Raw genomic sequence first — 14,405 nt, forward strand, 5'->3', positions numbered from 1 at the left:
TCTCCAGCTCTTCTTCTTGGCAGTCTTCTTGGTGCAAAATAGTTCTAAAGTTCAGGAGTCTGGGCCCCAGTATTTATATCCCAAAATCCTTTGATCTCCTAGGCAGAGAGTGTCTGTGCCCAGCCAGAACCAGTTCTGCCTTCTCTGGTGTGACTTCCTGGCAGGAGGGGGAGATGGCATGGTCAGAGACAGACCAGGGCCTTTGAGGTGCAAGGAAATCTCCCCCCCCCCCGTCCCCAATTGCAGCCCAGGTCTATTCAGCCCTTTCCTGACCCACTTAGACTCTCTGGAGCCACTCCTGCTCCCCATCCTTCTGTAATCTAAAACCCAGACAGGCATCCACATTCCAGCAGAGGCACACAGGATGACTGAGCAAGAAAATATCTCCTTTCTAAAAAAAGTGGTATTTTCAAACACCGAATGTAAAAATCACGTTCACTAAAAGATGCATCGATTCTGAGTTCAGGCTTTCTAAACTTTAGTTTCCTACCTAATTCCCTGAGCCAGTTATGTTTATAAGATGTTATAAACAAACTCCCCATTCTGTCCTACGGTATACAGGTAGCCTTGCAATAGCGACAAAACGATATTGGCCGTAATTCGCTATCAGGACATGCCACACACACCCCAGGGCATGTCCTACCTTTCACATACCCTGCACCTGGCCCACAGGGGAACCTTGGCCTACCTTAGGGGTGGTTGACATGTAAGAAATGGTAAGGTGAGGGACTGGCAAGTGTGCGCCCTGGCCAAGTTGACATGGCAGTTACAAACTGCGCGCAGACTCCGCAATGGCAGGTCTGAGTTACCTTTTCAGGGCTTTTTGCGTGGGTGGCACAATCAGTGCTGCAGGTCCACTAGTAGCATTTGATTTACAGGCCCTGGTACACTCAGTGCACTTTACTTGGGACTAACATGCAAATCAAATATCCAATCATGGAAACACCAATCCATAACACCATTTACTACAGGAGAACTTGCACGTTACCACTGATCAGCAGTGAGAAAAGTGCGCAGAAACACTACGCCAGCAAAAACAGTCACACGGGGAGGTCAGAAAGCAAAAATTCAGGGGAAGCACGCCAAAATATGCCAAGTCTAATAGGGGGTGTATCTTGTGAAGGTGTTTTTTGTAGTCATTTGTTCTTTATACATTTTTAAAAGTTCTAATTGCTGCGCTACTTACTGTGTCTGTGAGTTTTATATGTATGTATGTAAGTATATAGCATTTCTATGGCACAAACTTAGACAAAATTCAGCAGAGTGTTTTATATGGTCAAAGACAAGTATAAACGTGATGAGTAAAAGGAGAGGAAGCTGGACTATGCACTGTTAATGCATTGTGGTGTAGCGTTCTTTAAAAAGGTGAATCTTCAATTCTTTACTAAATTGGAGCAGCATTGGGTCAGTCCTGATTGGAAGGGAGATGTTGTTCTAGGTCCTGGGCATCCTGGGATATATGGAAGATGCCGGCTCTCCTGTTTTTTTCTTTTGTACACTTCTTAGTCTGCGGTCTTATGGTGTCCTCGCTGCGGATGTGTCGAGATTGAGCAGAGATGGAGAGCTTGTCTGCAGGAAAAGCAGGGGTGCGAGTCGTGATAGCTTTGTAAATGATGGAGCTGGTTTTGAAAAGGGTGCGGCCCAGCCAGGGGAGTCAATGAAGTTTCATCTGGATGGGGGGGTGATGTGATCATATTTCTTCTGTGGTCTGTAGGATGCCCCTAAGGGGTGAGACTGTGAAGTTCTGGAGGCCATAGAGTAGGGCATTACCACTGTCCAGATGCGAAAGTATGAGGGCTTGAACTACAGTTCTTGCATTGCCTTCTTTTGGACACAGTTTGACAGGTTTTTTAGACAAGAGAGCCATCTTTGTTTTTGGCAGTGTGCTGATTGAGCATGAGGTTGGTGTCCAGGGTGAATCCAAGTGACTAGACTTTCAGTAAAAGTTGGGGTTTGAAAGGTTTATTCGCACTGTTTTGTAGTAGATGTTTTTCAGATGAGCTAATCTCTTTTTTGTAGATATAGTTAGGGAGTTTTCAGAGCCGGTTATGTGATTAAGAGTTGAATTATCACTGTCTTCGTTTTAGGGTACGTCCTTTCTGCTTCAGCTTTTGTAATTTATTTGTGAATCAAGGGATGTGCCGATTTTTATGTGGTGTGAGTTTCCTGTTGTTCACTGTGTGCTGATGTAGATGGTGGTTTTAAATTTGGTTTGGAATTGTAGAAATATTTTGTTTAGGTTTTCATAGAGATATGGGTTTGTAAGTGAAGAGTAGTTTAAGTGAAAGATGTCTTTGTTGTTTAGGCCTGGTTATTGGGAGATTATTGGATTTTTTCCTTTATATCTGATTGGAGTGTGATTTCATGATGTTTGATTGAAATGTAATTTCGAATAGGAAGCATAGTGACACAGCTAGCTGTCCAATAGATGACTCGCAATCCATGTGTCTCTAGGATCTATGCGAAAAGAGAGAAATCTATTGGTAAAAAATTCATGTCTTTGACCCTATTTCCAAGAAACCATTACCACATGTGTACCTTTGATGGACCCCACACCCTATGTACAAACACATGCGAACCACCCTCACTCTGTACTCCACATTTCCTCCTGAGACATGTCCCCTGCCCACAAAACCTTCTTGTTATGTTTCCCTGCCTTTTTCGTGTGGACAGTTTTTTTTATAGAGTCTATATTTTCAGATGATGTTCCCCTTTATTGTTTGAATGTGTTTTCATTTTTTTGTTCAACAAATTTAAATTTGAAAGTTTCTGCGACAGCAATCCCCATTCTCCAGCTTTCTTGTCACTCTTCTTTTTATGGGGTTATTTCCCCGCTGCTTCTATCACTATTTGATTTTGTCTTATACTCTTGGTGTCATCGTGACCTACACTGCTGTACAACATGTAATTGGAGTGTCACCTCCATGTTATCTACCATGTTCAGGACTCCATTTTGACTCTTCCTGCCACACATTTTCGTTGTACCGCAGCCAACGATGCTTGTATTTTATTTTTGAGGTGGATGGGTCTTGTCATAATTAACATCTTTTCTTAAAATGGTGTTTGTTTCTCTTTCAGGAAGCTCTTTGAGAGGGTGAAATGCATCTCCTGTGATCGTCCGGTGACCATGATGACTGCACCGTAAGATTTCCCCACATTATTCTTTGTGTGCCTGGTAGTTTTACCATTAAAGCTGTATAATTGTGCAAATGTAGTGCCCATTTCAATGGAATATGTGCTGTTTTTAAATTGCAATGTGCCACCACGCAACGCCTTAGTTACATTAAAAAATCGCCCTCTCGTCTCCATTAAAGCTCGGTGGGTTGTGAAAGTTTGTTGTGCTAAAAACTGGGACATGGTTCTAAAAAGTTAGGGAATTTCCATTGTAGACTATCATATGAACTAGATGCAATACCAGACCATACTTCCTCAATTTGTAGGCATTATATTTATACATTTATGAACAAATGGTTTTCTTTGTGACTTCTGAAACGCACTGTCTGAGACTTGCTTTCTTCCTTTTCTTGCCAGTCATCTGGTCACAGTGAGATCATCGCCATTGCAACCCAGGCCTCGTCCGAACAGCGCCATGGACTGCGAGATACGGGATGACGTCACCAGGTAAATGTGCCTCCTGATAGGTTGTGCGATGACAACACAGAACGAGTCAACACTCACTGCTTTTGGCCAGAAACATTTACCTCTGAATGTGATAGGAGATGAAACTTTGGAAAGTTACTTCGCACATATGGAAAGCTTCCCTTTTCATCTCATATTCTCAAGACAATTTCCTTGAAAATACCAAGATATTTTTAAATGCTGTGCTTACATGTTGTCTGTTCTGGGTACATACATTTAAGATCTATTTAAAGAAAATGTTAAAAAAGCTACGAAACAGGGTTCACTGCCATTCTTTTTGTTATGGAAGAAGTCTGTTTTCATCTTGAATCGCAGGTGTAATTTGGCACAGCAATTTAAATCCTTTAAAGTGCAATAAAAGCTATTTGAATCTGAGAGTTACCCTCTGAATTGCTTTCCTGTTTACCAAAGATCATTTTGGAAATTGCTAAAATGTTGGCTACAAAGATATTGAGTTACACCAAGATTGAGTCAAAAACATAAACTAAAAAAACCTTTGGGCCCAATTCGTAAAGGCAGTCGTAAATCTGCACTGGTAGAAGTCTGCCTATTCTTCATGGAGACAGATTTGCGATTTTCCCTTTATTCAAGAAACTCAACAGCAGTGCGCATGGAAAGTAGTTTCAGTTTTCCAGGCGCACTGCGAAGTAAGTCATGTGCTTTTTGCAACAGCTGCTATTTCCCGAAAGAGTAATTTACATAGTGAACCATTGCGCACTGCTGAAAGGAAACACAATAAGCACAAAAGACATTTTTTTTTCTCCACAGTTTTCCCTGTGTATAAAAAAAACTCCTCCCACTGCATCCACACCAAATTTGGTGGTGACAAATTCACCTTCCCACTCTGGAATAGGAGCTACTCCTGTAGCTGCTGGAAAAAAACTTCAGCTTCCTGCAGACTGTGAAAAGATCTGGTGGGAGTTGTGAAAGCCCACAAACCTTTCCGGAATTCAGGGGCATATTACCAAGGGCCTTATCGCCGCTTTAGCGGGAATTTTTCCAGCTAAAGCGGCGATAATTTTATCGCCCTATTACCTAGCTGTCGCTAACACCAGTTAGCGACAGCTAGTAGGAGATCGCGATCATCCTGGGGCCCAATTTGCATGTCACTAACATCGCTATCTCCTATTACCTACTTTTGGAAATATTCGCGCTAAGCGCGAATATCTCCAAAAGCTAACGCCTGCCCAGAGCAGTTCTTAGCCTTGTTATCCAATGGCAGATGGATAACATGGCTAAGAGCATTAGCTCGGTAATGCATGAATATCGCTGACTTTTCAGCGATATTCATGCATTTCGGACGATTTTTATCGCTTTTGAGATAAACCTTGATAATAGCAAGGTTTATCTGCGATAAAAATCGGCGGAGCTCGGTGATAATAATATTGCCGCTAAGCCAACATAGCGATAATTATCGCTAGTTGTTGGTAATATGCCCCCCAGTTTCTGATTCGAGTAAACGCAAATGGAGAGGAAGGAGGTCCAAAGTTTAGCAGGCTGCACTGTGAATGATCTGCCGCCCAGTCTCGCTTTGCAATATCATGGGAGTCGCTGATTGTTGAATCTCAAAGTATTATTTGGCTGGTACAGCTGCTGCCTTTTTTGGAGGTACCCCGGTCCCAGGTTTCTGGTGGCCCTAAATACCAGGGTCAATAATTTAAGTTCGATCCTTCTGGTTATAGGACGCCAGTGAAGTTGCCTCAAATGTGGAGGGATGTTGTGGTGCAAAGGTACCAGCCTGATTAACCTTGCCGTGGCCTTTTGGATAAGTTGGAGCAGTAAGTATGCAGGTAGCCCCAAGTATAGGCTATTTGCATAGTCCAATGAGGACATGACAAGCGCATGGACTACCATCTTCTGATGAACTTCTGTAAGGAAGCACATTCATTTCCTAATGGCCCTAATCTTCCAAAAGCAGGTGGGCAAGATATGCCGTATGTGGGTGGAAATGGACAGCTATTTGTCCAAACTGATTCTCAGATTCCTTGCAGCCTCAGAGGGGTGGAGGAGGATTCAATTCTGACGACCACTACAGACTGTGTGGAGGAGGGGGTGCATGGCTAAAAAACAGGACTTCTGTTTACTCAGTGTTTAATTTCAGGCAGTTCATATGCATCCAGCCTAGGATGTCTTTTAGGCATGCCTTAAAATTGTGAAACGCCTCCACTGAGTGATCTTTAAAGGCAAACACCAATTGCGTGTCGTCGGCATAGGACAACACTTTCAGGCCCCAGGCTTCAATCAGCATGGCTAGAAAAGAGAGGTAGATGTTAAAAAGTAGCAGGCGGAGTGCCGATCCCGGTGGCACCCCACACCTTAGCAGTTTCGCAGATGAAAAAAACAGGCGAAGAAACACCTATTGGGAACAGTTCTCCGATAAAGATCGGAGCCAGGATAATGCTGTGCCGCACACTCCTGCCTGGTGGAGTCAGATGAGTATGATGGAGAGTGAAACTGTTTCAAAAGCTGCCGATAGGTCCAACAGCACCAGCATAGCCGAGGCGCCTTGATCCATAGACTCTCAAATGGATTCCGAGACTTCTAGTAGCGCTGTCTCACTGCTGTGGCCCGCTCTGAAGCCCGACTGGGATGCATGGAGGAGGCTGTAGGCATCTATGTAGGTTGCGAGCTGCTTATGCACCAACCTCTCCAGGATTGTGGCTGGGGCAGGTAGCAAGGAAATAGGTCTGAAGTTACTAAGAGCCTCAGGATCCGTTGCTGGTTTCCTAAGGAGCGGGAGTAAAAATGTTTCCAAACCACAGGAACGATGCCTGTCTCCAGGGAGGTGTTCCAGATCTGGTTAAGTATCGGATTTAACCAGTGTACCAGTGAACTAAAAAGGCGGGCAGAACAAGGGTCTCCAGGGGAGCCTGATTTGCATCTCAATAGACCAGCTAATGTTTCCTCAAGGGGAAGTGGGGCAAAAACAGACAGCGAGGCGTGCAAGCCTGAGAGCGGCAGGAAGATGGGAAGATCCTCTACTCAGGGAAAAGTGGAGTAGATATCAAGAATCTTGGACTCAAAAAAGTCCGACAGGTTAGTACAGAGTGTCGGGGTAGGGCGAAAGGAGCAGTCCAAAGCAATGGGATTGATGAAGGATTTTGTGATGCTAAAGACTTCCTTGGTGGAATTGGCTGCGCATTGTATGCAGCTGGAAAAATATTCTCTCATGTTGAGGCATTTGAGCCTTTGAAATTTTATCAGGCCTTCCTTATAGAGTTCTTTGTCAACCTGGTTATAGGACTTTCTACAAGTCCGTTCCAGCTTCTTCCATCTTTTCTTAGTTCTTCGGAGAACCAAGGGGCGAGGGTTTAACTCTTTTCCTGGATGCTTGCTTTAAGGGTGCTATCGTCTCTAAGGCATCACCTACCCATCCACTGAAGCCAACCGAGTCCTTATCAGAGTCGCCTGTCAACTGTGGCAGTGATTTTAACAGTGCCGGCCCCAGAGACTCTGCAGTGGCTTTTCACCAGTCCCTTGTTTTTTTGGCAGGAGGCCAGCATTCTGCAGGTCTGGCCTCTAGGCTAAAGGTGACTGGTACAAGCAAGTGGTCAGACTAGGTCAGGCAGAGGGGGCACCTACCCTGAGGTTTGCAGTATTAGAGAAAATCAGATCCAGCATGTGTCCCGCACTATGAGTGGGTGCCGGAACCAATTATCTGAGGTTGAGCCCATCCAGAGTTGCCAAAAACTGGGTCGCCTGGGTGCAACTGTGGGCTGACCGCCCGAAACCGGTCCGAGGATTCTTGTTTCCAGTCCAGGGTGGACCTGGCTTGGCAGTTTGGGCTGGACTGTTCCCGTGGGGCACATGGTCAAGACTGATTTGCATATGGCTAGGATCAAACTGGAATGGCATGGTGAACAAAAAAACTATGTATTTAGGCCCAGATCTCTGTACTGGGGTGCATGTATGACATTGTTCTGCATTCTGTCCATCAACTGTTGTTTTTGCATTTGTCACCCCTAGTGGGACTGGTATGCTCAGACGTGAGTCCCGTGCTCTCAATGTCACTTGAATCAAGCTATCCTGGCTGATGAGGACTGAAAGCACAAAACTGTTCGTAGGATGCTTGTTTCCAGTCCAGGGAGGACCTGGCTTGGCAATTCGGGCTGGACTGTTCCCATGGGGCATAGGGTCAAGACTGATTTGCATATGGCTAGGTTCAAACTGGAATGGCATTTTGAGCACAAAAAACGATGGGTTTAGGCCCAGATCTCTGTACTTGGGTGAATGTATGACATTGTTCTGCATTCTGTCCATCAACTGTTGTTTTTGTAACTGTGGTCATCTACATGTAAGTTAAAGTCCCCTAAGACAATGAGGTTAGCGTAATGCAGAGAAAGTTGAGCGATCGTATCGCAAAGCTCTATCAGGTGGATTGCAGGGCTGTCTGGGTGCCTATACACTAGCAGCCCAGCCAGAGAGATGGCTGGCGAGAGCCTAATGCAAAAGGAGAGGGCTTCAATGTTCCCAATGGGACCTACTCTTTCTGAGGTAATACCCCACTTGTCTCTGAGGACAGCTGCAATGCCCCCTCCCATCCTGTTTTCCCCTCTATTGACACATGCTATCTGAAAGCCAGGGGGCAACCACGGAAGCCACGGACGAAGGAGGAAGCTCCGACGTGCTGGGGGTTAAATGGACCTCCATTACCCTTTGTCCAGACTTGGCTCATGAGGCATTGATCCCAATCTCTCTAAGCTTATTACATCAGAGGTACTGATATAGCTAGGGACACGTGTAAATATAAAATTATCTTTACACATTGATAAATAGTACATCATCACTTTCTTTTGTACATACACCCTTTATCTTTTGTGGAATAACATGAGTGCGTGACAGGGGGATCCAACCCTGGTCCTGACGAAGGGGATTAGCGCCCCGAAACATGTTGACCCGCACAGGAGAGTAAGCTCATTAACTAGCTTGACCTCTCCGAATCACTTTTTTTAACAATACCAGCCAGTGCCTATTAAATCGTTTTTTCTACCACTAGGCCAGGTATTTTTTAAACACCACTTATTCACAACACTGACCCTACTGACACTCACTCCCATTCACTCACATAGCACCCACAATAAAAGGTGTTCCAGCGTAGTCGCTTGTCGCAGCACTGCCCGTCCCGCAGCGGGGCGGGAAGACCCCGATGATGAAGCATGACACCAAGGGCCCTTTTGGTGTGTGAGGGGTATTTTAACACAGAGTGTGTATTCCACGAACATCAGGATACATACCAACTCCACGTGAGGTGGACCTTTGTTGATTAACCATACATCGTGTAAGAGACCTTCTGATCGAGGTCCACATATGTGAGCTACGTAGGCGCTGTTGCCCCACTCCATGCTGTTCTGCAGTTGATTAAGTGAGAGGTCGGTAGTTCCTGCTTACTGTGAAGTTGCCTTACGGCTGTGAAACAATCTGTTTTGGTGTGCTGTGTCCCTGCGCCTGTGGCCTCGCAAGTAATGCTGCATTGGGATAGGCACTAGTGCTCACACACAGCTAAAATGGGCAAGCCAGATTGACAGCTACAATCTAAACTGTCATTTGAGTCTAAACGCCACAAAAAATGGCACACCCGCGGCGTCGGATACTGAAACAGAGATGGAGGCGGGCAGCAGTAGTAAGCAGGAGCACATGATGATGGCCATGCAGCAAAGTTTGCATACCATAGATAGCAAAATAGGCAATCCTAATCTGCGCATGGATTATACGGCCTCCAAACTGGATAAGCATGGACCTCGCATAGCAGAAGCAGAACAACCAATCTCTAATGCGGAGGATAAGGTGGAGGCAGTCACAGCGTCATGCACACAAATGGACAAGATACTGGCGGTGATACAAGCAAAGAACGGGGAGTTGGAGGCCAGATCGCGACAGAACAACTTACGTATTACCGTGGTGTCGGAGTCCACAAGTGTGGGGAAAATGGAGCTGTATGTGAAGGAGATGCTCAAGACAATGTTAGGAGCGGAGCATTTTTCGTCCCTGATGGTGGTGGAGAGGGCACATCGTTCTCTTGCACCGCGCCTGGTCCCAGGGGCCCCTCCTCGGCCAATTATTGCCAGGCTTCTTAATTATCGCGATAGAGACACAGCTCTTCGGCTTGCAAGAGAAATGGGCACTACTTACTATCAAGGAATGGAGGTTGCTCTCTACCCGGATTTCACTACGGCCGTACAGCAGGCAAGGAGAGCGTTTCTGCCGGTGGAAAAGAAATTAAAAGCATTAAAAATTCAATATGCAATGCTCTACCCAGCGAAATTACGGATCCACCATGGTAGTAAGCCCAAACTGTTCAGCATTCCCAAGGACGCATTGCACTTTGTCAGGCAGTTGGAGCGAAAGGAAACGACCAGAAAAACCGGGGCCGAAGCAGACGATGAGGACTGATGGACCTGAAAGGTGACTTACCCGTACCGCTGCGCTCTTTGATATCCTTTGCCTGGTATTGCATGTGTCTATTTTTCTTTTCAGGTGTGGTGCTTGTGCATCGGATGGTACGCGGTGCATGGACAAAACTCTGGAGATGTGTTGAACATTTTACCTGAGTGAACTATGCTGGGTACGATGTTGCTCAGGGAGATGACATTTTACTAGTACACTCTTGGTTGTTAGACATTGTAGAGAGGTACTATTGTTTTGTAGAAGTTGTCATGAATATTGGGATGTGGGAGCACCTAGACTTGCACCTATTAGTGTGGATGGTAACACTATTGGAGTCGCACACTAGACTAAACATGTTCTTGTTAAAGGATCTCTTTATAATTGCTTGCATTTGACACATATGAACCTGCTATATAGGATGTGTATGGGTAGGAAACTGAAGAGTGCCCTGACCTCCCCTCATTCCACCTGGGGTATCGATGGGCCGCTGGTGTCCTCCATGAGGGTACACCCCAAGCTGATCTTTACTGGGTTATTGTTTGGTGAGTGCACTAGCTACTCACGATGGGTGGGATTGTTTCTTGCTCTTTTTCTTATGTTGTCTGCTTTGGGTTTCCTCAGCGTGATTGGGATCCTGTGGTGGGTGGGGGGTTTATTTGCAGCTGTGAAAATCAGGATACATAACTGTTGCTTCGTTACTATTTGTGCCAAACGGGATGATACCACTGTTACATGCAATGCTTCAGCAGAGTAGGTGATGGCAGAGATCGGGAAAATTAATTGGATCACTTGGAATGTCAGAGGTCTAAACAGTTCAAAGAAAACTAGGCAGGTCTTGGCGTATCTGGATCGCCATAATGTACAGGTTGCGCTATTGCAAGAGACTCATCTCAGTAGGCATGCTGCATCTACTATAGCCAGAAAATGGTCTAGTGCACGTTTTGCCTCTTTGTATTCCACATATGCACGGGAGCGATGGTGTTAGTTAGAAAAAGTATCTCCTTTGTTAGTATTCATGAAGATATTGATGACAATGGCTGATATGTCATAGTGCAGGGTAGACTGTGTGGTACCTTGATTACAATAGTGAATGTCTATGGGCCAAATATAGACGGTCCGGAGTTTTTTAGGTTGCTATGGAACAAAGTATATATGCTACCGCCTTCTGCCATCATATGTGGGGGGGATTTTAATGTTGTGCCGAACCAGGCGATGGACCGACATTCTAATGTAGATCCTGTTACTAAAAAAGCTGCACAGGCGGTTCATGATGGTTTGCACAATCTATCCCTAACTGATGTTTGGAGATTGCGATATCCTGGGGTGTGGGAGGGAACATGCTATTCTTATACCCATAACACATGGTCACAGTTAGACTATTGACTCACTACAAACAACATCAATGCATGGATTGCTAGGGTGGTGCATTTACCACGTACCTTATCTGACCATGCACCTGTACAGCTTACCATGCATATGCCTACATACACTCCGGCCCCCTTTCAATGGAAGCTACAACCCTCGGCGTTGCATGATCCAGTCTTTAGAGAAGGGGTGCTTGAGGCAATACGAAACTACTTCACTGGAAATCTGGGCTCTGTGCAGTCTGTGTACTATATGGGAAGCTTTTAAGGTGACTGTCCGAGGGGCGTGTATAGGTTTGCAAGCGGGTGTGCGCAAGTCTCTGCGTGATTCAATGAAAAGGATAGAGCAGGATTAGGTAAGACTGGAACAGCAAAATGAAGAAGTGCCAGATAATGCTACATTAGCTGCCATACGATTGCAGTTTACTAAATATAAAGATCTAGCAGAGCAGGAAGTGAGGCATATGTCACGGCGCTGTAGAGCTAGGTACTATGGGGAGGGCGGCAGACCGGGGTGTGTGTTGGCTGCTAAGATTACGGAACCCTGGGCAAGGCATTGCACGTGCATGTGATTACAGAAGGAGACACCTCCTACTCTGATACTGCAGGTATTCTTGGTCAGTTCATCATGCATTACAAAGATATGTACGGAAGCAGTCCCACAGCTAGCGAAGAAGAGATAGCACAATATTTGGAAGATGTGGCTTTGGTCTGGCTGTCAAAAGGCCAGCAAGATTTCCTTATGCACTCGCTGACGGGCGACGAAATTAGAGATGCCATCGCCGCCCTGCCTCATGGTAAAGCAACGGGCACTGACGGGATCCCAGCAGAGTTCTATAAAGAGTACATTGATGTCTTGTTGCCCCATTTAACAACCATGTATGATGAGGCTTTTGAACAACAGAGGCTTCCTGGCACGCTTCAGGAGGCATTAATTGTCACATTATTGAAGCCGGGTAAGTCGCCAGATCGTTGTGATTCATATAGGCCACTGTCGCTCATGAATACTGATGTAAAGATACTAGCGAAGGTTTTAGCGACTAGGTTATGCCTGTTGCTACCAGTGATTGTGCTACCAGATCAATCAGGGTTTATCCCCGCCCGTTCTACGGTGCACAATTTGCGAACACTGTTTGCTGTAATGCATCTTTTAAATCCTATATTACCAGCAGCTGCGGTCCTGTTAGATGCCGCAAAGGCGTTCGATTCAATTGCCTGGACCTGTATGTTTGCAGTGTTGCATCGTATGGGTGTACCGTTCTTTCTCACCAATTGGATTAAATTGCTTTACACAGACCTAGTAGCCCGAGTGCGAGTAAACGGGCATACATCTGACACATTTCCAATCAAGCGAGGCACCCGGCAGGGTTGCCCGCTACCTCCTCTGCTATTCGGGGTTGTGTTCGAACCTCTGGCCTACGTGTTGAGACAAAGACATGCGGGCGGCATTGCATTTTCTACAACGTCCGTTAGCGATATCCATGTATGCAGATGACATGGTCTTGTATGGGAGGGAACCAGCACAACATTTGGAGCAGGTAATTCATGAGTATATCCGATTTGAATGGTATTCTGGCCTAGCCATTAATTGGAACAAGTCCATAGTATTCTCACTTACAGCATGCACTGAGCAATTTGAGCTCGATTACCCCTAGAGTGGACTACCGAACCTGTTAAGTACCTGGGGGTCTGGATTCACGGGGATCTGCAAGAAGTTATAAGATCCAATTATGGTACAGCGATATCTAAACTTGAAGACCAGGTGGCCCGGTGGATAAGGCTACCTCTGACGTTTGCTGACAGGGTCGCGCATTTTAAAATGGTAGTGCTGCCGATATTTTTGTATTTGTTTGTAAATGTACCTATTATTCTCATGCAGCACTTTTTCGCTACATTGCGGTCCTTGTTGATCACTCTAGCATGGGGGGGTAAGAAACCAAGGGTTAGCTGGGAGACCTTAACAAGACCATATGGTATGGGCGGCTTCACAGTGCCTGACATGCACCTATATTATCTATGTGCACAGGCGCAATACGCCTATTATTGACAAAATGCACCGCCATTCATGCTGCATGTTACTTTTGAAGCGGGGGCAGTACACCCAATACCTTTAAAAGCAATGATTGTGAATACGCACACGGTGTTTGAGCGGGATGAGATAGACACTGTACAATGCACAATACGTGCATTGCACACTTTGGGGAGGCGTGCTCAACAGCTCCCACTATATGCGCCAGCTATGCCCTTACTGCATCATACAGCCCTCTCTGTGACAGATGAAACTGGCTCCCTTAAGGTACTGCATAATGCTGGAATGCAAACTATGGGGGATGTATTTCTCGGTGGGAAGTTGATTAGCTTGCAGGATTTCATAAAAGATGGGGAGAATGTTGCTATGTCGACATTTGTTTACACTAGGCTGCGATCTGCCATGCGAGCCCGATACACAGGCTTCCCTGAAGAGCCCTCAACATTGGGTGCTCTGCAACTCCTTTACACCGTGCAGACCAAAACTAAATTAGTCTCGCAGCTAGATGAAGGTGCTGGTGCAACGAGCTCTAGGGATAAATGAAATGCTATTCTGCCGCAGCCGCTTACAGATAAAGAGTGGGAGGAATGCTGTGGGAAGACTGGTCGTTTTGCGATTAATGGTAATCTCAAACTTATCCATTATAGATACGTTCATCAGATGTATTATACACCAGCACAACTTTATAAATATGGTTTGAGAGAATCGCATGGTTGTTGAAGGTGTGGTGTTGATAACGCTGATTTTCTGCATTTAGCATGGACGTGTCCGAAGGTGGCTGCTTTCTGGGGAGATGTAGTGACAGCCTTAACCGAAATGGTGGGTGAAGCAATTGAATGTGATATAAAGTTATGACTGTTGGGTAAGGTAATTTTAGTCTAGTACTCGGAAATTGGTGGCCATGGCTATAAAGTTGGCCAAACGTAGATTTGCGTTAAATTGGAAGGGTAAACCGGCACCCAAGCTGGCACAGTGGTTTCATGATGTTG

General features: G+C 45.6%; 1 protein-coding gene across 1 annotated transcript in view; it reads left to right on the plus strand.

Annotated features, from left to right (window-relative positions):
- LOC147685264 (uncharacterized) overlaps nt 1-14,405 on the plus strand; it is a 342,295-nt gene that overhangs the window by 217,562 nt on the left and 110,328 nt on the right. Inside the window, exons 12-13 of the mRNA XM_086941156.1 lie at nt 3,079-3,141; nt 3,532-3,621. Of these exons, the coding sequence (XP_086797282.1) occupies nt 3,079-3,141; nt 3,532-3,621 (153 nt within the window). The remainder of the gene's footprint in view (nt 1-3,078; nt 3,142-3,531; nt 3,622-14,405) is intronic.

The sequence above is a fragment of the Lissotriton vulgaris genome, chromosome 10, assembly GCF_964263255.1.
Source record: "Lissotriton vulgaris chromosome 10, aLisVul1.2, whole genome shotgun sequence".
Classification (NCBI taxonomy): Eukaryota; Metazoa; Chordata; class Amphibia; order Caudata; family Salamandridae; genus Lissotriton; species Lissotriton vulgaris.